General features: G+C 38.2%; 1 protein-coding gene across 2 annotated transcripts; it reads left to right on the top strand.

The window, feature by feature from the left end:
* Nucleotides 1–3,950: 3,950 nt before the first annotated feature.
* On the top strand, nucleotides 3,951–12,249 carry rgs5a (regulator of G protein signaling 5a). Of its 2 annotated transcripts, none has more exons than XM_029499728.1 (5): nucleotides 3,951–4,106; nucleotides 4,653–4,766; nucleotides 5,972–6,033; nucleotides 8,167–8,333; nucleotides 9,926–12,249. In XM_029499728.1, the coding sequence occupies exons 1-5, from the start codon at nucleotides 4,063–4,065 to the stop codon at nucleotides 10,088–10,090; spliced, it is 552 nt and encodes a 183-aa protein (XP_029355588.1). In that variant the 5' UTR covers nucleotides 3,951–4,062; the 3' UTR covers nucleotides 10,091–12,249. The 2 variants fall into 2 exon arrangements, with proteins under 2 accessions (XP_029355588.1, XP_029355589.1); XM_029499729.1 differs by having other exon boundaries at nucleotides 8,167–8,340; nucleotides 9,921–12,249.
* Nucleotides 12,250–22,887: the final 10,638 nt, after the last annotated feature.

The raw sequence follows: 22,887 nt of genomic DNA, 5'->3' as shown, positions 1-22,887 counted from the left end.
CAGTGGGAACTGATTGAAATGTCAGGAAAACTGTCTGTAATCTCTATGAATTGAGCCAACAAGTCATAACAAAACTCAAAGACTAGCCCAGGACCAAGATTACGCTCAACTTCCTGTTTCGCAGGAAAAAGCATCTGGAAACTATTAAGCAGTCCTTTTCTCACAATGAAGACAGCAACTGTGGTAAATACCATGCTGAGGTGAAAAAAAATATATTAACATAGTAGAAACATAATAGCCATGATGCGAGTAACACGCTCCCATTTTGGAAATTGAGCTTGTTTGTTCCCCTCAAAGTGTCTTAACCATTGAAGTTAACACAGGGAAAAAGTGAAAGAAAGCAGACATAGAAGTGAATCCATAAAATTATCAAACTATCAGATTTAACGAAAAATACTTACAGCAAAAGTCAGGTAAATCAGGAAATAAACAATTATCAGTACCCTCTTTCCAAAAAGGAAAGCAGCCTGAAAGCTGCCAACTGGCATCACTGGCACATCCTCTCTCTGTCTCTGTACTTTCCTACCAGGTGGGCAAAGTGGAAATAGCCTCGTTCAACCACCCACAGGCATTATGCTGGCACAGGGAAGAGAGCACAGCAAACCATTCTGGCCCCAAAGGAGTGATAAATGCCCTCTCATCTGGGTCCAAATTGCTAATTGTTTGCATTAAGTGGAAACGCAAATCACTTACATTTAAAACCAGATGAGTACATGAGCAATGAGTTTCACTTAACCCTGGGTGCAGAACATCTGTTACAGCTTTGGATATTAAAGCAGTTTTTGAGTTCTTGTCAAGCCTCATAATTTCATTGTCTGTTGTTCAAAATCTTTAGATAAGCTCAACCAAATTTCTTTGCCATACATCACCTCTTCATCAGATTCATAATTGTGATTATCTATCTTTGTGTTTATCTATATAGTGCCATTTGGTCACCCATACTTTTTAAAAGCTGTGTTTTCAGATGGCCATTATCTCTAAATCAAGGATAGAGCTCCTGTCAAGCAGAAAACAGCCTGGATGCCAACTGTTGCCAGTATATTTGAACAGCAGTCAGGTCTCACCATTCGCCTAAGTACACATCCAATCAAAGGGCTGCCCTTCACTGAACTTTCCCCTCCAGGAAACTCTGAAATGAAACCCTCCTCTCTGTGCGTGTGAAGGCAGCTGTTGCGTCATCACAGAAAAACAAAAATACAACATTAACGTCAGGTGACATGCCCTCATTATTTTTCGATTCATATAAAAAAGTCCTTTAACTCCAGGCACCCCTCCAGGCTCCAAATCTCCAGAGCTGAGTGATGCTGAGTATAGCAGTTTTATTTGCAGTGGCCAAAGTACAACTCAGAGCCCTAAAGCCTATGAGGAAAAAGACACCCTTTTGGATGGTGCAGTCCATAATTCATAATGCAGTCCAGTGGCAGCAATGTGAACTCAGCATGTTGTTGAAAGTGTTATGAAGTAAAACATTTTTCACCTTATCTCTCAGTAATTGGGGGACTGCAGGATACCTTTCTATGTTTTCAGGGATACTGGTTTGAAAAAACACTGATAAAAGATGGTGCATCTGTTTTTAATTGGTGCTTATGTAAACCTGATATCTAATGTCTGGCTGAAGCAAGATGTTAAGAGCATTCTGCTAAAAGCTACATTTTCTGAATGCATTAGAGTACGAGCAAACGGTCCCTTTTAACTGAGACCATCAGGTTTCTGTGATTTATCTTTGTTATGGGGCAGCGCAGCCACAAAGCTGTTAACACTGTTGCCTCACAGCAACAAGATTGTGGGTTCGATTCCCAGGCCTAGGGCCTTTCTGTGTGGCATGTTCTCCACTTGCTTGCGTGGGTTCCTCCAGGTACTCCGGTTTCTCTTGCAACCTCTCCAGGATGTACCCAACCTTCGCCCAATGTTGATTGGCTCCAGCAGCCCCTGTGGCCTCAAAATGAAGAAGCTGTGGAAGATGAATGAATGAATGAATGAATCTTTGTTATGACCATAGTTGTATGATGACCAGCTGGCCTGACGATGCCAAGTTATGTGCTGAAAATCAAATCTTAATTGTTGTAATCAAAATGAATAACTTTATTCTGCTTGTTTGCATGCTTAGCTTGATTAACTGTAAATATTAGTTTACATTAGTCCCATGTGCCTTGACATTACTAAAGCTTTAAACATTAAAATATATTTTTGGATGATGAAATTCTGTAAAATGTATGTTGTTATTGAGTCCAAGAAGGATTAGATGTTTCCTTCAGCCTTCCTCTGGAGAATAATTTTTTAAATTAGCAAGAGAGCCTCCTGCCTAGATTAAAATAATTTTTAAAAACTCTCATATCTATCAGATTTAGATGATAATTTTCATTTATGTGTGACTAGTGCAAATGAATGAAAATAACTTGGCTCAATTAATGTATTTAGGTTGGTTGAGTTTTATTGTAGTTGCCCTTTTAAGAAAAAGACTAAAAGACTATTTTGCCAGTGGAAAGTGCAAATAAATTTTTTTCATCAGAATGTAATTCAATGGACTCTGGACAGCTCACAAAGCTTAAGCTTTTTGTGAGGACACATCAGAGTGCGTTCATCCAGTTCTCCCACTAAAACAATAAAAAAAAAACAAAAATGAAAACATTCTGCATCTGCATCCTTGTATGCAGAGGAAAGAACATAAGCTGTACTTTTTGCCATCAACTGCCGTCAAATTATAACAACTATAATTCTGACACTGGCAAACTGTACATTTAGAGCATATTTGTATTTTAGTGTTCCCTTCAAAACATTCTTATAACTGCACATCAAACACAAGAGGCATCAGCAGAAATATGAAAGGGGTTATGTGTTTGTGCATGAAAGTACATATAGGAGGAAGTTTTTTTTTTTTTTTTTTTTTTACAAATGTACGAGTAAAGTGCAGCCTAAATGAGCTGTTTGCTTGGCACAGATGTGTTTTGAAAATAACCTAATATTTCAATTTGTAGAAAAGAAATGTAATCGAGTCATTAGAAATGTTTGTATTGGAAAGAAAAATTTCTGTGCAATTTTTTGCAATGATTTTTTTTTCTCTCTCTCTCTTTTTTGCTTTTTCCCTATTTCAGGTTGCTACAGCAAGTGAGCACTGTGGCTTGCATGATCAATTTGGCCTGTTTTTGCCCCATGCCCTATATTTCACATCCCTCCCCATTTATCTGGGCTTGTGATATGCACAAGCTGACCACTGGTTTGCGTTGTGGCTGGAGTTTGAACACAGGGCCTCCTCATGCACTCTACCACTGAGCTATATCATCAGGGCAATTTGTTTCTAATTAATAAATAATAATTTTACTACTGTTACTAGACTCTTTTGTTAAGGATGCTTATCGTTTAGAAGCATAATGGAAGAGTGTACTGGCTTTTATTGCTACACTGGCTGAAACCATATATATATATATATATATATCAAATAACAAAAACGGGGCTCAATGATTAATGTCTTTGATCAGAGAGTTCCTGGTTTGTGCCTCACATCTGGTTGTGTTTAGACAATAGTTAACATTGAAAGACAAATTGTTTTTTGTTGAAAATCAGGTTGCTAATTTTCAGATAAAAGGCAAGTATCAAGTTTTGTTTTGGTTTTGGCACAAATCAGTGGATGTTTGCATGTGAAAAGGAAGATTTTTTTTTTTTTATGACATAAAGAGGAACAAGGATGTGATTTATTTGGGTGAATAGAAATGCATGGATATAGATTGTGTGCACTAAAAAACACATAAGTTATGTCAGCAAAAATTTGGCAAAACTTTTGCATCTTATATGTATCCTGCATGCCTGGATTTGCTGCTTAATTTAGACCTGAACGCAACCAGCTACTACCGTCTGTAAACCCACCCTTCCTCAGCCCGGCTACAGCTGCCCATGTACACATTCCAGTCTGATTGGCTTAGCTGTTGGCCCAGAGCCCAAAGGGCGTCTCTATAAAACTCTGTGTACTGGAAAGAGAATTCAGAAAGCAAAAGGGAAATCTGAAAGACACAACGTGCTAAAAGGACTGGTTTCTGACTTAATTTCTGCAACTGAAAGCACTGGAAAATGTGTAAAGGATTAGCTGCTTTACCCCAAACCTGCCTTGAGAGGTGAGACCTCGCATCATCACATTAGCAGTCCCTTCACGTCACAGTCTCTTCTGTGATGTGGAAGTTTAAACGTGATATTTGTGTGTGTGAAATCAATGGCTTGAAGGTTATTTTTATTCAATTTTTTAATTAGCTTTTTTTTATTTATTTCCATTTCTTGAAAGTCAAAGAGAGTTTTTAACCTTGACATTCCCTTGTGTCTTACAACAGTTTTTATGTTCATTTGGATATTTTATGCTTTTAGGTTGTGTGAGGTCAGTCATGTTTTTTGTTAGACTGGTCCGAATACAGCTACAGTAATCTGTTCTCAAATACAAACATTCAGTCTAATATTTCTATTTCTATGTATTGTAATGACATAAATATGTTCCACAGAATGAAAGAATTTTTAGGACTAAATGTCAAAAACTATTCAAGTTAGCTGCATGTCATTTAAATCTTTCCATTCAGTTTTATTGTTTTGTTGTCTCTCTGTTTCAGACTGATACATTCTAACTCACTGTCTTGTATAAATAGTTATGGCACTTTCTGCTTATTGTCATCCAGGGCTAAGGAGATAAAGTTGAAGTTGGGAGTTTTACTGCAGAAGCCAGAAAATGCCATCGATCTCATCATCCCCTACCCGGAGAAGACAGAGAAGAAGCCAGAGAAGCTGCAGAAGTGAGGTTTTTTTTTTTCTTTTTTTCTGTTGTGCCTCAGTGTTTCCCAGTCAGCTGATGGTGAAGTGGCAGATCCCCGACATGTATAAAATGACAAGCAGCAGACCCCCCAGCTGGGAGGGTTCAAAGCTTTAGACATTTTTATTTCTTCAGGCATTTCCTCAAAAAAGACCAAATGCCAGGTCACAGGAAAATTACATTTTTTGTTCAGCATTTAATGGACAAAGTCTTTAAAGGACGGGAAAAGCTTTATTTTGAGTCATTTTCTGTGTTTATTATATGAAAGGACAATATAGAGCTATAGGAAATGGGACAGAGACAAGGGTTCAACTATGGTCCAGCATTTGATCCAGACCCTCAGCTGTTCAGAAAACCTTTGCCCACATGTTATACACCCTGACCGCTCCACTTTCTGGTCACTCAGGTTATATATTGATTTACAGCATTTTGTTTGTATTTCTTTTCCCTTTGAGACTGCATATTTCTGAAAGAATGGATACCTTCACCTAAACACCTTACCCTTTTTTCCTGAAAATGTATTCAGGGCTTCAAATGATTCTGACTCGTCTCAGAGGATCTTTTCCGACTGAGATGGAAAGATGCAGTCCAGCTTTTAGGGGTTGAATTCACGCATCAACTCGATATTTGAATATTTATAGCTCTTTCGTTTAAGGCTTTTAAGAAACATTGACAGAGGATGTTTTTTCTTCCTCTGTGGATTCCACTTAATACCTGCAACAATCAAGGAATGTAATAAAGTTTGAAATTAAAAACTTTACTAAACTGATTCATAAACCAAACTATTTCAAAAAAGTTGCTTTGCAGTTCGGGTAAAAATGTATTAACAAACAAAAAAGGGTAGACGTCCACAGCTCACAGTCATCATATTTCTGTATCAGCTGCATTTTATATAATTAGCTTATTTTAGCATTCAGGACTAAACACAGATTACTCAGTGTCATTTGGTTAGGCTTGTGAATTCAAGCGATGAACAGCAAAATAGTATATTTTAACTTGTGTTTGCCAAATGTAGTCTGTAGATTGATGGAGATCATGAATCAGAAGATGATTTGAGGGCAACTGGACTCTGATTGAAGATAATTCACCTCTTCTTGAAGCCTTTTGAATGAAATTTCAACAACCTATGCTTTAACTGTCAAGATACCTTTAACCAGTTTTGCTGAAGTGAGGTATTTTTTTATGCAGGCCTGCTCCTGAGGAGGCTGCTCAGTGGCGTGAAAGTCTGGATCGGGTCCTGAACAACAGCTGTAGGTCTACAACTTTTCTTCTTTCTTATATTTCCTCTGTCTTCAAACACACACACACATACACAAACTTCCATTAATTCCATTGATACTTAGACCTAGATTTAAGTGTTCACTTGTATTCTAAATGAAACCATCTTATTCTATCAGTTTTATTATATTTTTTAATAGTGCCACATTGTGATGTAAAGCAGAAACTCACCACTGGCTCCACTGTGTACTTGACAAAGCACAAGATAATCTGACAGCCAGCAAGACTGATGATCAACACTAATGGTTAATGGTTTTTAACTCCACTTGTAAACTCTCCCTCTAATAAGTTACTTAAATCTGCCCTGGGCACAAAAAGCACAGACATTGCTGACTGGCTATTGCATGTGAACAGAGAATAAGTGTTCTTTGCAGAGCTCAGTGGGTGGCAAAAGACTTCTCTAAGTGGCTTGTCCATCACATTCTACGGCAGAGAGATGTATGTGTCTCCTCTGTTTTCATGCATTTGCATTTGTTTGTCTTTGTGTACTGGTCCACAGAAGTTATGTGTGTTTTGGTAACATCTCCAGGGAGATAATCCTATCAGCGCTGATTTATTGCACAGTGGCAGCAAAGCGCAGCACTATGATTAGTTATGTACATTAGATTTTACATTTACATTATTCTTTGTGTTCTCTTCCTTGTTAACTCCCATGGGATTCTTGCTGACTCATCGCCTCCTCAGATATAGAACCAGCCCCCTCCTCTTCCACTTAATGTATATTATGCAACAAGAAACACACTATTAATGGCAATGCTCAGACAAGCATACACAAGAAGTGTAGTCAGTCTTTGTGCAGCTTTCAATTACATGGTTGTTGTTGTTTTTTTGTTTTTTTTTGCATTTCATTGTCATCACATAAACCTTCTCGTGGTGCTGCAGGTAATTAAAACTAAGTAAAACCTATTTAAACCTTAAGGAAAATGTAGTTGAATTCTGCTGCTGTCCTAATGCTTGTAATTACTATTTGTTCTTGCATGCTTCTCTTTTGTGTGTCCTTGTACTGAAGATTTTTTACAATTAAAAAAAAAAAAAAAAGCAAAAACCGTTTGATTGCAACTCCATGCTATTCTCCATGCTATTCGGAACCAAGTCGCCATTTAGATTGCAGATAAAATGCCTGAGGCCATAGCCAAATGTTTATCATCTGCAGCATATGCTCTGTCAGACAATGGGACCTTTTACTGGCATTGTGTTAAACTACAATGAGTTTAATCAGACCCTTATTTTCTATGATTTTATTTTGACAGCTTGTACACATAAGGTCATTGTCTATTTTTATTTTTGTTATTCCTGGAATTTTGGGTGTTGGGTGCAGGTGAACCATGCAACCATGGCGGAGAGCAACGGCATCAGAAAGTTACACAAGTCCGGACATCTCATTTTAGCAAGTTTTGATACTTTAACAGCAATATAGAACCTAGAGCTGCTTTATAATGAAAAAACACTCAGTGAAGTCTTGCTTTATACAATATGGGACCTTACAAAATGTTTCTGGGTGTTTAATTGCCTTTATGCTTGTGTAACTGAATACAAACAACAGTAACATAAAAAAAAAAAAAAAATGTGTGGTTCAATCACGATTTTATAATGTCAATTGTGCTTTTCCCACTCATTTACCTCTGTAAACTAGGTAATAAAAGCTTTTAAACACAGATTAAAGTAATCTCTTCTTGATGTTTGCTGTTTGGGGTGTGTTATTAATGTTTAATGTGATGTCTAACATCAGCAGAAACATAGGCATGATGATGAGTCAAGTAAGATATAGTTCAACTATACTTTGCCACTGAAAATCTTCATTGACCTTCTTATTGTATCTTCTAGTGCGAGTTTGTGGCTTTTGTTACACTATCGAGGAAGAACATTAATTTGTAGGTGTTTCAGATTAAATTTCTTTTTGCTTGTGGGAAATATAAAAAAGCAATTTTAAAACACCACAAGCATTAGCCATTTTTTAAGTTGACTGAAAAAAAATCATAGCACAGAGGCTTATTCAGAATCAATAAACCACACATAAAAAGTATCCTAAAGAATCACTTGTTGTTGTTGTGAATTGTTATCTATACAACTCTTTATTTCAAATCCTTCCCTCCTCTCTCCATCAGATGGTCTGTCGGCCTTCCGCAGCTTTCTGCAGTCCGAGTTCAGTGATGAGAACATTGAGTTCTGGATGGCCTGCGAGGAGTTCAAGAAGACCAAGAATCCTTTGAAGATGGCTGCCAAGGCCAAGAAGATCTATGAAGACTTCATCCAGTCTGAGGGTCCCAAAGAGGTCAGAAATACCTATGATTTTAAATCACCCAAGAACAACAATGAATAGAAATGCAGCTGCTCATCAAAATAATCACATGCTATGGGCTCTAAATGATACATACCAATGTTTCAATAAAACATTCTCACTTCTCAGTTCTCACTCACTGACCTGGTTCACCCATGACATGGCTACAGTTTCATCAGCAGGGATCAGCAGTATTAATTTTTAAATATGGATTCTTCACTACTGCAGTTACAAGCAGTTTCATGCAGATACAAGGTTTTACTGTTATATTTTCAAGTCAAATTAAAAACGCAAGCAATACAACAAAGCAAATATTTTGGCAAATACATTCAAAAGATAATGTAGATACCATATCATCCCAGAACAGCTAAAGTTTTACGTCAAAAAAAAAAAAAGATGCTAGATGCTAATCGTTTGAGTCTTCATCTTTTCAGTAAAATACAGACATGTTTGAGTGTAACCAGATGAGGTCATAGACAGAGAATGTACTGAGACTGCACGCCAGATTAAAGCAGGAATATGACAACCCTCAAACAGTAATCTAATAGCTCCAGTCATTACAGTTTTGTAAATTAAAGGTGTGGTTTCCACATTTGCAGAGAAGCAGTTTCCAGTCATTTGCTAGTGTGCCATGGGGTAAATGAGAAGACTGATACCATCTTATGTTTGTGTGGTAGATATGAATCTAGCACCTGCAGTTTGTTATCTTGGCTCTCCAAAATGTCTTTGACCTTGAAACATGAAAAACAATGTTTGGAAGAGCATCAACAATGATATGTTGCAGGAATAAAAGTTAAACTCAGCATGGTAAGTGGTTATAAACCAGCTCACAGCTATATAATACAACTTGATGCAATCTATTTATGCATCAATGAGTACAACAATTCATAATTTGTGTTCACCAATGGTCAAGGGCAGGAAATATGGGTTACATTAGAATTAATATGTTTGGTCACCTTTACATTTAGATGAAAAAGAAGATAAGATGTATCCTCTGAGATTTTGAGATTATGTTGAACTGTTGAATGTTGAACTATGGAATGTTGCCGAAATAATCATACCAAAGTTACTTCTAGTACCAACTATGAACTGCAATGCAGGAAAAATAAAATTGGATTTTCTCCTCCAATTGCCCCCCCTCCATATCCGCAAACCTAATTGCCCAGTCTCCTCCAATTGTGGTTTCATTTATTATTATTCATTTACATTTTTATGTTCATACTTATTTTCTTCTTCCAACCAACCGTTGTTCTGTTTTGTATTTTATAAGTAAACAATTTGAGAGTTTTCCCAACACAAGACCTTAATTTAACACAGTTTAGAATTCAATCATCACTAGTCATTGACTTTTGTAAACATTTGAGCTCTGGTGGATCTTTTCCTCTGACCAATCTTCTGGCAAACAGGATGTAATGTAAGATATGATAAACAACAGGATGTAGTTAATGTTAGCAAATGACGTGAATATTAGTGAATCGTTTCAGATTAATATTGAACAGTATGAGATAATGGTAATGTCAATCCATCATTCTTCTCTTGCCTCTTAGTTATAACTAACAGCAAGTGTTGTCTTCCTCCAACTGCAGGTGAACATTGACCACTTTACCAAGGATGTGACACTGAGGAACTTGGTGGATCTCTCCCCCTCAACCTTTGACCTGGCCCAGAAGAGGATCCATGCCCTGATGGAGAAGGACTCCTTTGGCCGTTTCCTCCGGTCTGAGCAGTACCAGGAGCTCCTGGTCAACTAAGCTGGGGTAGCCTGAGGAGCATGGTGGGGGGAGGAGGGGGAGGTTTCAAAGAGCAGTTACTTGGTGTATGAAAAATATTAGTAATAAAGTTAAATTCTTTTTTTTTTTTTAATTAAAGATTTCTAATAAACAACTACTGTCTATGAGAGCTCCAGAAACAAAGATCTGTATTTTACAAAGGATATAAATAGAAAATCATCAATTTACATAAAGGGAACGACTGCCTTTTGAAATGGCCCCACCTCCCCATCAAACACACACACACACACACACACACACAACTTCTATCTAATCGAAGACCTTTGCTTCACAACAGTTAAAAGCCTGAAAGTTTCAAATTAGAGGAATACGCATACACAAACCAGCACAGAGTCGGGGCCTACTTTGAAGAGATATGAATGTGTTTCTACTACAAACATAGACAACAACACTAGTGCATCAAAGTGTTACGTGACGTGTTAACCCTAACCCTAACCCAGAACTAAAATTGAGGAATACCTATCAAAGAGTAACATCAACAAAAAGTAGGTTTGCACTTGCTGTGACATGACGAGGCAAGAAGGCTCTGGGGCTGTTTCTGGCCATGTTGGTGTCCCTGAGAGGATTCTGGTCTCAATCATGTCATCACATCTTGTTGCAAGTCTCTATCTTACTTATACCAAAAGACACATATGCCTTGTTGTAAAACCGATGCAGCTAGTGTAATGTTTTTAAAACATTGGTCACCAGCACTGAGTGGTCAATAAAATGTAACCAAACGGAAAAATATTTTGCAAGGAACACATTTTAAATTCAAACTGTTGGATTTTTTCTCTGCGCATATATGGTTAAATCTTTTTAACTAACAAAACATAATACAGATGTGACCTCTTTCAATTGCAATTTTTCAAGGCAGCGGGAAATGTTTACAAAGTGGGCCGTTTTATAAAGAACTGATTCCCAAATAATTGCCAGGAGGGACGAAATATTTTGTCATTATAATAAAAAAACTGTAACATGTCAGAGCCCCTTTCCGCTAACATCAATAAATTTCATACATCTCCTTTTGTTTCTCCTTTCTCATACTCACACATAGTTTGGGGTTTTAAGCAAAACCGCCTTTGTTGGTTGTGAAGCATCCTTTGAGAGACATCCTTGAGAACTGTGCTGACTAGTTGGTTCAGTGGCCAAGCTCCTTGGCTACCATTTAACTGCAAGATGCTAAGATGGAAAAATCAAGTAGGAGGGAATCTCAGAAAAAGAAGTGAACAGAGCAGTAGCATTACACAAAGAAAGGTCCTTTTCCCATGTGATCAAATCAAAATATATGAATGCATGCTCAAAAGTTATTCATAACGTGCTAATTTAAATAAAACATGGGAAACACAACATTCACATTGGCACTAATAATAACTACTTTAAATAGAGCATACTACATTTGAAGTTTAACTCAAGAATGATTTCAGGCCATTTAAGGGAATAGAGGCATTCCAGTAAGAAATTCAAAATATAGCCACACTTATAAATCCATTGTTTTATGTATGTCTCCAGAAATAAATACTTTACACGTTTAACCACAAGTTACAATGCATCACTACAAACTGTATCCAAACACTGGTATTCACCTAATACACTAAACTGACAGCTAGACTGATGTGACGGTTGAATTGGTGTTGGTGTGAAATGTCGAAGTGTTTTAAATATACACCTTTAGTTTAATGAAGCAATCATAAAGTGATTATATTTACTCTTTCATGCTTTTTACATTAAATAAAAAGCATATGTGTGTCTTAATCCAAACAAAACTATTATCTAGATATTCAGTATTTCAAAAGTCCTTATTGTTCCCATCATTGGAAATGCTCCAAAAATATGGCTGATCAGGAGGCTAACAGCTGCATATTTCTCAATTTCCCAATTGATTTTTGTTTATTAATTACTCAGAAGATCCACAACTGGGATAAACTACAAATTTAAACAAAAATAATAACGAGTAATGTTAACTTATAGACAAGGGTTTTGCCATGACACAGATTGGCCATTCTGGTGTCTGAACCTGAAGTGTCATTCACTACAAAATCAATAAGGGCTTTACATGTGCTGAGTATGCATTATTCCATGTAGCCTTGCATGTATGTTTTGGAGTTAATCACATAAAAAATATATATATATGCATACGATTCCTGAAGATGTATTTATTTTTATGTGTAAAGATCTTTCATTTACAAGCAACTGTGTTTAAGTTATTCTTGAATACAGCAATGGAATCCATGAGTCTTCGATTGGAGAGCCGTTAAGGACTCTTCCCAGAGTCTTACCTCAGTTATACAAGAGGAAACAGTTAAGTTTCGATTGTCACTTTGTTTTTGTTCATTAGATATCATTTATATATTGTGTATTATAGTGTGTACAGAAGACGTGGCTTATCAGCTTATTTTTTAAAACTATAATGAAAAACATATACAGATCCTGGAGAGCCTCCAGATTTGTTATTTTCATAAGAAATATTTAATGAATTAAATATGGTTTCTAAATCCCACCAAGTGCATAAACATGCAAAAATAATAGTCTTGCCTACAGCCTCACCTGAGGCTTAAACTTGTTAGCTTTGTCATGAAGATGTTAGTGTAGTGATATTAGCATTTCGCCCCAAGTAAGTTCAGTGCTATGAGCAGCAGCCTTTTTTTCTTGTTAATATGCAAATGTTCTCCCAGTTTACACTTCCTAGTCACTACCAGCCTTTGACATTAGGCATCATCTTCGACACACCTCGTCTCTGAGCCATTCATACAAACATGAAGCACCCCCAGGCGGCACTCAAAGACCTGATCCTATACCTACTCCCCTGTAAATGTTGGGCACTCTTCCAAATAGGATGAAGGTTGAAGGCTTAACCTTGTTCAAATTTCTGATGAAAAATACCTCTAAATCATGTTTGTAACCAGCAGATAAGACTGGAAACAAATGGAAATGAGTGAAAATTCCCTAGAAACCAGATCAGAGAGCAAATACATGTCTTCTTTTTTCTACCTTAGAGTAAATGAATTGTTTTGAAGTACAAAGATGGATGTGAAGAGCATGACACACACACACACACACACACACACACACACACACACACACACAGAGCGATGAGTGAAAAATAGAGTGGAAACAGATGCAGCTGAGGAACTGGCTGCCAACACAAACACTGTCAGTGACTCACATGGACAAATCCATTACTAGAGCAGTTTCTAGAAATATATAGAAAAAGGTCAAATGCTTTTGGTCCCTGAAGGAGGCCGGTGACATATCTGACAACAGTTTTTTCTTGAGTTTAATTCAGTGTTTTTATGTATGTGCAGAATACTGTCACATTTACTACATGCTTTATATAATTCTCTCGGTGGGCAGTTGTTTTCAATACTCACAAGTGAGATGAAAGTGGTAAAACAGCAAAGGGGTAACCTAAGGCTAACCCTGATGGATATACATTTACCAGAAACTTATTATCCTGATTGCAGTCTGCCTGATATGTGACTTGATTTTCCCCCACATAAACTAGAGAATGACTTTCTTCTACAGACATTTTTGGAACTGTCTCCCGGAGCAAAAGCAGAGGTTGTACTTAAGGCAGGAAGTCAAACATTATATATTGATATAAGTTAAATAAGGTCATCCCTATTCTTCAGCCCTTTCAGTCATGATGCCAGACTTGAGACAGAGCAGAGCATTGGGATGATGACAGTTTCTGAAATTTCTTCATCTAGTGATGGCACCATTTGCTGCACACGTTGAGTCAGAAGTACTTCACACATTAAACATGTGCAACTGCATTTAACAAAAACAACTTGTTTTGAAAAAATTTGATTCATTTTTTCCTCTGATGTTTGTGGTACCTGTTCTTGTACAAATAGATAGCAAAGAAAAGCAAAAAGTAAAGCCAGAAGATGTAGGTAAGCACAAAGAAAGCTAACCGCCAACTTAGGTCTTCGCGGTAGTACTCAACAAGTCACTGAGACAAGTTGACACAAGTTCTTATTGTTTCAGGGCTTTTTTTACATTTTTCAGAAAAGCAAAGAAAAACTGTTTTCATTTATGGGAACATAATAGACCATTTTTACATGATTTCCCCAGTGATATCTGAGGCTGCCAGCAACATTCAGCGCTGATGAAGCTACACCAACAGGGTTTCTAACTGCAGGCTGAGGATGGTTTAGGTTTCAGAGGTTTTGAGCAAAACCATCTCTGTTTGAGATATGCCAAAAGGAAACTTCAGTGCTTTAAAAGCCACCAGATCTTTCAAAGGAAGATTGAAGAACATCACATCCAGCTTTCCATTGTGAGACCAAAGATCGGGTTAGGTGAAACTAGATGCCAATGCCTGAGTCTGAGCAAATGGGAGTTTGATACATAATAATAAAACTTAAAAATGTATTTGACATTGTTACCACACATGAAAACAATTGAAAGCGTGCGCACACACACACACACACGCACACACACACAAAAACTTGATTTGAAGGAATCAGCAGGCTGTATCCTTGCAGCTGGGAAGGTGGATACCGGTGATACATCAAGCCAAGCAGAATGGGTGTCAGTAGTCAAAAGGACACAGCAATAAGATAGTCATCCAATCTCTACCTCTTAGAAATTTAACAGGGTCAGTTTTCCCACAAGGCAGTATGGGTCCACTAAATGGACTCCCCGGTACATCCAGTCTGCTCATGTAATGGAACCATCCCCTGACTGAAGACACAAAATTTAAACACCTTTTCTACCTTTGCTGTCTCTTGTCGCTCACACGTGTGTGCAATGATAACATTGCACCATTAATTATGTAACTTAATTTTTCATATATGGATAAATGTCAGGTGAATGCTTTATGAATGGATGAACAAACATCAGCAAAAGATAAATAAAGTGCTCATGTAGGAGTTTTTATAGTATTAGGTGCTCCCAGTTCAAACACTTATCAGATACTAGTCAAGTAAAACTTGGTTGGCTACAGCAATGCAAAGTTAGTGTCTTGACGGTCCCCTGTGGTCACTGCTGGCATACACAAAAAAAAAAAAAACAAACCACAAATCATCATTTGTGTTTTTAGCAACTTTTCAGTCAAAACCTGCCATGACTGTCTTCAAGCATATGTTTTCATATGTTTAGATGAAATAGAGAGACATTAAACCATCAGCATATTGACCCTGTGGGCTGTGTAGGATGAGGTTGAGGATGTCGTCAGCTTGTGGTGACGCCATATTAGTTCAAACCAGATGATCACGAGGTGAAATGGTGTTGGCCTATACAACACATTCTTAATAAGTACCATATGGAGGACACACTCCTACTGGAGAATGAAGGAGACGAATACTATTGTTTATCATAAATTTTTGTGCCATTTACAAGGAAACACACATCTTGACATCAAATATCTGCGTTATTGTATAATACCTTGTATCCAATTTAAATTTTAATGCACCACACAGCTGCAATTCTGATTCACCAGGCATTCGAGGCACAATGTCCCTCTCACTTTCGAACACTGACAAATTGTGGTATCATAAATGTAGAAATAAAATAAAATAAGCTGTTATTAATGTTTCAAAATGTATCAGTTTTATGGTGAAATTTTATCTAATTAATCTGGTATCAGGTTATAACTGTTTGAGTCTGTCCACCCAGATTAATTATTTCTTAGGAATTATTTATTTACAGTAACACTTCACCTTGCAGCTGTAGCTCTGATTTAATGTGTGAGTGTCAGGTCGGAGGAGAGAGAAGGGCTTTTATTTTCCACCTCTCACCTGCCCACCAGCTGCCCACAGTTTGCTCTCCATAGCCTTCACACGTGTTCTTTTATCAGCTTGTCAACTGCTGCTCTGGTGCCTGCCTGGCCAGCTGCACCTCATCCTCTCATTATGTATAATGTGCCATCACTCAGCAGCCTTGTGTTAGTGATGGCCAAGTATCCACCAGTCTCTTTTTAAATACTCCAGCTTCCCCTTACTTGGCATTAAAGCCTGCTGCTGCACAGATGGGGCTTCCATAGGTGGTACAGATTACAGTACAGGCCAAAAGTTTGGACACACTTTCCTATTCATTTGAATGAGAAGGTGTGTCCAAACTTCTGGCCTGTACTGTATGTCATTTCAGTTTTTCTAATTATCACAACCCCTTTGCTCTTTTGTAAAATAAACCTGCTTTCCTAGTTAATGTACAACGAAACAAGCACATTAATTAAAGGCAAGGAAGAAGTAGATCCAGTAGCATAATGATGTTACATAAATACAATGAAAATGAAAAAATTAGTCTGAGGCTTTAGGTTACATATAGAATGATCAAATAATGGTGGGGAAAATGGCAGTTTTATCATTACAGCATTTCGGGCATACTTCTGTTTGACCTCACCGGAGCAACTTATAAAATTGAGGCCCTTTCTGCCCTTTGACTAATGTTGCTGCACAACATGTCAAATAATGGGATTGACTATATGACTATGTGTTCATTATTATTACAGAAACTGTGACAGAAATGCATAAATGTTAACATTTGGGATTTTTTTCATTCCTGTTGGTAGGTTTTTCCAGTTATGTACAGCATTACAGCGAAATGCTGCTACACCATGTCCATTTTGAACTCTAAGCTCCACTACCTGACCTGAGTCAGCAGATCTCAGAGCTCTACTGGGTTTCTATTTTATTAACATGTTATTCATCTGTTGCGGACCTAAACAATTCAGTAATTTGTAGACCAGTAGCACAAACCTTTTATGTAGGATAAATAAAGTACTATCTTATCTTAAAAATATCTGTTAATGCCATAGGATAGTCATATTTTCCAACCATGTGAGTGTTCATGGGCAGCACGGTGGTGTAGCTGTTAGCACTGTCACCCCACAATAAGAAGGTCACGGGTTCGGTTCCAGGCCTTGGTCCTTTTTGAGTTTACATGTTCTCCCTGTGTCTACATGGGTTTCCTCCAGGTACTCCGGTTACCTCCCACGGTCCAACGAAATGCATGTCAAGATGTCTAGGTTAACTGGTGAATCTAAATTGTGCATCTGAATATGAGTGTGAATGGTTGTTCGGCTCTGGTACGGCTTTGTGTGTTTCCACTATGACGGACTGGTTACCTGTCCAGGATGTTCCCCCTCTTGCCCAGAATGTTGGCTGGGATTGGCTCAAGCAACCCAGAAATGGAAAAGTGGTAGAAGATAGATGGATGGATTGATGATGGTTCATAATTACAAGCGGGTTCCTACTGTTATAACTACCAACGTACTGGCAACTTGCTTAATATATTTACTATCCACATTTTTTTTTTCATTATGATACATTTCTTCTGATTCTGATTAGAGTTTTTCTGATTTGGTCTCCATATTGATGTTTAAAGATGGTTCAGTCATTTAATTTCATGTTCTGTGGACATTAATCTTACTATTAATTGCAGTCAAACAGTATATATAACCAAATAAAATTTACTTATATAGCAACAAATCATAACATGTTACATCAAGGCACTTTACACATAGAGCAGGTCTGAACCAAAATCTTTAAGTTGTTAAAGAGACTCAACATATCTCTCCAAGAGCAAGCACTTGGTGACAGTGGCAAGGAAAAACTTCCTTTAAGAGGCAGAAGCCTTGGGCAGAACCAGGCTCGGGGTGGGCAGCCATCTGCCTTGAATGGTTAGGTTGAGAGAGAAAGAGCGAGAAAAAGTGAGGGAGAAAACAGAGAGAGAGAGAGAGAGAGAGAGGGGAGAGTGAAGGAGAGGAACGTCAGGTGGAGGCAGATGGATGGAGACCGAACAAGAGCAGGAGGAAAGAAGATGTCATAAAAATGCAAGCAGAACATACAGATGTGATTGAGGCCTGATACCACTAAATGTGCACTAGTAAATATTAGCAGTCGGGGCAATATTATCATTGTGCATGTCGACCATATGGGTAGAATACACTAAATACTATATAAATCATGTATGTATGTTTTATGTCTATTTCTTTAGGCAGCTTTTTGTATTATAATATTTAATTTTTCATCAGCCGCAGCAAACATTTAAGAAGGAGGAACAATGTAGTTAAGTATTTGTATAGTTATTACCAAAAGCCAGAGAACAAGTGCCCCTGGGTGTAAGTCACAAGATCACAGTGCAAAATAGATTTCAACTACAAGTACAGGCTTTCAGTCTGAGAACCATCTAAGTTGTATATATTTATTTAATAAATTCTTGATAGAGACATTGTCAGCACCTTCCCACAAGCATCAAAACAGGTTAAAAACTTATCCCAACTGGTCATATGTTTAAATCTTAAACATATGTTGGAGCCAGCATGAACATGAAAATCAAGAGAGTAACAAAAAACAGATGTGATGGTCACATGAATCAGCTCATCCCTGCAGTGTTTATTATCCTAACCCCCCTTGAAAATAAACCAGAAATCCAGACATAGATGAATGCTTTGTATAGGCTGAGTATATGCACGCATATGTGTGGTACAGATAAATGGCTTTGTGCTTGAGTGTGTCGCCGTGTACGTGCTTGCTTGCATGCATGATTACATTACAGCACCAGATCCTCCTGTCAGGTCTTAATTAGCAAGTGGCTGCTGTGGCTGGTGCTGATACTTGGAGTTGGGAGGGCAGGAGAGATCACCCAGTGATAAGCAGGTTAGCACTGAATGAGGCTCAGCTCAGGCCTGAGAGTCTGAGTTTGAACAAAGAAATAAAGCTCTGACATTGTGCTATACATTGGTTTCTCTTTACATAACTTCCTAAATGCAATGCAAATGTAGAGCTGAGTCATATTGCCGGGTGGCTGGGACACCTGGCCCTTTTGTCCCTACCCTTAAGTGCACTTTTTTTTTTTGTGGTGAATACTTTCTTTTTGTGGCCCTTAACAAGCACATTTTTTATTATTAATCATTAATTATACATAAACTACCTCCCATCATATGATGTTATCTCATGACCCTTCACCTGAATTTTAGGATGTGCCCAGATGACAAGCATGCGCCATTGATATAGAAGAAAAACACTCGTGCAGTGCCGCAGCCCAGCGCAGAGCCAGCAGAGAGTTTGTAGTAAGTGGGTGAAATAAATTATGTGTATATTTCATGTATTTTACAGGACAAAGTGAAATGATCATGCATACACGTTGCACACAACTGCACACAGCTAGAGCAGCTGTCCTGTCAAAGGAGGGCAAAAAGTATGATATAAATGTTTTTCTTACACTACATGTAGCTCAAAAGAGCTTGTGAGTACATGAATGAATTCACATTGTTTAGTACCAGTGCCATGCAATGTGTGTGTGTGTGTGTGTGTGTGTGTGTGTGTATGTGTGGTTTTCGCATTTTAATAATTCATTCATTTTCTATTTTTTATCATAATAATCTATTCTTTAACACAAAGATGCCTCGCAAAGAAAAGCCTATTAAATAAAAAAAGAAGGGGCTGCATGAGAGAGCAAAAGTTAGTGGATCCCTAAACAACAGGGTTAGAAAGAGTGTGTTGTGCACTAGTAGAAGTAATTTGGATATTGATTAAAAATTGATATCAATGATTATGAAACTGATTATTGATTATTGAAAATAATTTTACTATGAGTAGTAAATTTCAGGGCACCACCCTGTTACCAGGGACCAATGTCCAAATTAGCAAAATCAATATCAAGTCTCAAAAGGGTTAACAAAAGGAGTAAATTGAGCACTGACTGTTATGAATCCACCAATTGTCACAATGGTAGCCACAATAATCACAAACAATGGTTTAAAAGAATATAACACAATTTATTCACATTATTAATTAGTCAAAATAACATCACTCTGGATAAATGGCTGTTATAGTCTGATTAGTGCGTGTGTGAGCGTGTGGCAGTGTGTGTCCGTGTGCGAGAGCAGTAAAGATGGCCGGAGAGTCACGTGAGTGACATCTGCACTGGCCAAGATGGTGACTGGTCGCCACGTGTGAATGTGTGTGAGGGGAAGAAGAGGAAGGAGAAAGAGATCGCAGATGATGCCACCATAGTTGATTATTACAATATCACTACAAAATAGCCAAGCCAGCGAACGGAGTTCACAGGCCGGGTACTGGTCCTTTAACTAGTGATATTGCTCAATCACTGATTACGGTGACGGATGATCTGTAGCACCAATCACTTTTGCAACTCATGAGATTTAAGGGAAATAAAACAAAGCAAGCAAACAGATATAACTGAATCCCAAAGAAACAAAAGACACGGTAAAAAAAAAAATGAAATGCACGCTATTCTAATTGTCTCTGTCCAGACCAAAAGCCTCTTACTTTGGTTGCTCCACTCCTCCGGAGGTAAATTGAGAGATAGAGATCTGCTCCTAGTGTCTGCAACATGTTCTCTAGCTCGGTCGCGCGGTCTGTGTTATCCTTGTATAACGGCGACGTGATGAAGTAAGTGGCTTTCTGCGGAAGTGGCTGGGATTTCCATGCAGCTTAACAAGTACAGCACTGTATGGGACAAGCAAGACCTTGCAGCTACCATTCAGGTGTCTCAGAGAAGAGTTCAGGTTGGCACGTGGGAGATCCTTCAGTACAGGGTCTCCAAGGATGCTAAAGTGTAAGCAGCTGGCATCGCAGTGAGGACAGGAGGGAAGTGGAGAGCAGAGAAGGCAATGGAGGTGGCAGAGTCAAGCCTGAGACAAAATTCATTGGGTTTGAGCTACTTCCAGAAGACCCAGGTTGGCAAGGCCCAGGGCAAGGAGAGACACGGCCTTCTCTAGGAAGCGGCTCGAGCCGGGGTGGAGGAAGAGCAAGTGAGCAGGACAGTAGGACTCTGGCAGCAAGGAGCATGGAGTGGATGGGAGAGTACACTGCAGTGCAGGATCACCTGGTCAAACGCCGTGCAGGTGCACCATGCAGATTTCTGTCATGTCCAGTTTCTGATGAAGGCAGTCCACGACAGTCTAACCTGGGGCCTGATCAGCTTGGTTTGTTTCTCCACTTTTTCAGCTTTTTCCTTCAATTTCTTACCCATCTGTGTATCCAACAATATTTAATAGGAAGTGAAACACAGAAACAAAGAGGTCAGCTACCATGTGTGTTTTAACAGGCGTTTTATTCTTCTCTCCCATTTTTGTTCATTTCTATTTTGATTAGACAGGAAGTAATCTTGCAAAACACAAAAGAGAGCTTACACTACAGAAAATGTTTTTGATCTTCATCCTGTAATCACAGCTTAATCTTAACATAAAAATGCCCACATTGTCTTGTGCTGATTATTGAATAATAATTAGATTCTAATGTATTAATTATTTGTGATTATAGATGACTTCCATCTGATCAGGATCATACAATCTGAGCTGTATCGGGATCACCAGTTTTCTTTTTGAAACACCTGTTCAAGAATGCTTCATCATCAAATTTAGTAAAAGAACTGAGGAGAATGAAGACTCCTCATCTGTTAAACAACATGGCGGTTTAGTTTTTTCATCACTAAAATTCAAAAATATGTTCTTCCAATCTTTTCATACCACTTTATCAGCCAATATTGGATGATAAAATTTTAAAAGGGTAACAGTGAACAATACAGGCATTCTATTTAATTAATCACAGTGACATTCAGTCTGCAATCGATCTATCCCCTCTTGAATATTTTCCTGTTTTATTTTGAAAGCAGCAGCGTGTGTGTGTGTGTGTGTCAGTGGGAGTTTGAGACCAATTTTAATGAGGAGGCACATTCAACCCGGGGCAAAAAAGACAAACATTCAAAATCTTATTTGATTTATTTTTATCATCTTTTTCACCAATATATACAAAACTGACTGCCATTTTCAGTGGTGCAATGCACTAAAGGATCTGACAAGAATGCTGAGCCACTAATGCATGAACTAATGCGTATCAGTTCCGCCTTTTGCATTGGCGCAATAACACAGTTTTAATAATTACTGTATAATCTTCGTCCAGAGGGGGGAACACAGGGGGGTCCAGACTCAGTGTTACAGGGGCAGTGTGCTCAGTTGCCCCCCCCTAGAACTACCACAGGTATGTGTGTATGTATGTGTGTATTTGGTTGTTTTTGCTTCCTGCCCTTGTGCGTCCTCCCACCTTTTGTGATTGTTAATCCCACCCTGATTGAGCCCAGCTTTGCCTCCTTATCATCCCCTCACTTGTTCTTGGTTTGTATGTTTCCATTGTCAGTCTGAACAAAATTTGTCTTTGTGTTATCAGTTAACTTTTTTCTTTTTTGTTTTTTTGTTTACAAAAAGGGCAGCACGGTGGCGTAGTGGTTAGCTCTGTCGCCCCACAATAATAAGGTCACGGCTGGGATTGTGGGCTGGGATTCCCTCCAGCACCCGCGACCCGGAAACAGAAAAGCAGTAGAAGATGGACATTGACAGATGGATGTTTACAGAAATCTGAGGCTATCAACAGTTGTACCATTAATTGTTCTTTTGTTTACATTAGTTTCAGTTGTTTAAGTCATGCTCCCCATCTTTCATTTCAACAGGGGCCATGACTTTTAAGCCTGAAATAACTACCTGAGGGTCTTGCCAAAATAACCACAAAGTGGCAAGACCCAACTCTCCGGACTTCAACACTACAACCTCAAAAACTGTAGGTCTGGCTGAAGAGTCAAAGCCTTGAAGTCTTCAATTTTAATGAAGTATGACCACACAAGTTCTTTTTATTTATTTGACTTGGCACAGACATGATATAAATAGGACAATGGCATAATGTAATATCTACATACAATATCTAGTTAAAACTCAGTGTAAATTCTGATAAAAAATTTTCAATATGCAGGGCCACTAAAACGTTAAATCAAGACATACAAACTAGTACAGTGCTCAACATTGGAATTTTAAC

Source organism: Echeneis naucrates, chromosome 4, assembly GCF_900963305.1.
Source record: "Echeneis naucrates chromosome 4, fEcheNa1.1, whole genome shotgun sequence".
Lineage (NCBI taxonomy): Eukaryota > Metazoa > Chordata > Actinopteri > Carangiformes > Echeneidae > Echeneis > Echeneis naucrates.
This window is presented reverse-complemented; position numbering and strand designations above follow the sequence as displayed.

Coding starts and splice junctions, on each gene's coding strand:
- rgs5a (XM_029499729.1), top strand. CDS start 4,063: ATGTGTAAAGGATTAGCTGCTTTACCCCAAACCTGCCTTGAGAG. Junction 4,767..5,971: donor AAGCCAGAGAAGCTGCAGAA/GTGAGGTTTTTT, acceptor TTTTTTATGCAG/GCCTGCTCCTGAGGAGGCTG. Junction 8,341..9,920: donor GGGTCCCAAAGAGGTCAGAA/ATACCTATGATT, acceptor TCTTCCTCCAAC/TGCAGGTGAACATTGACCAC.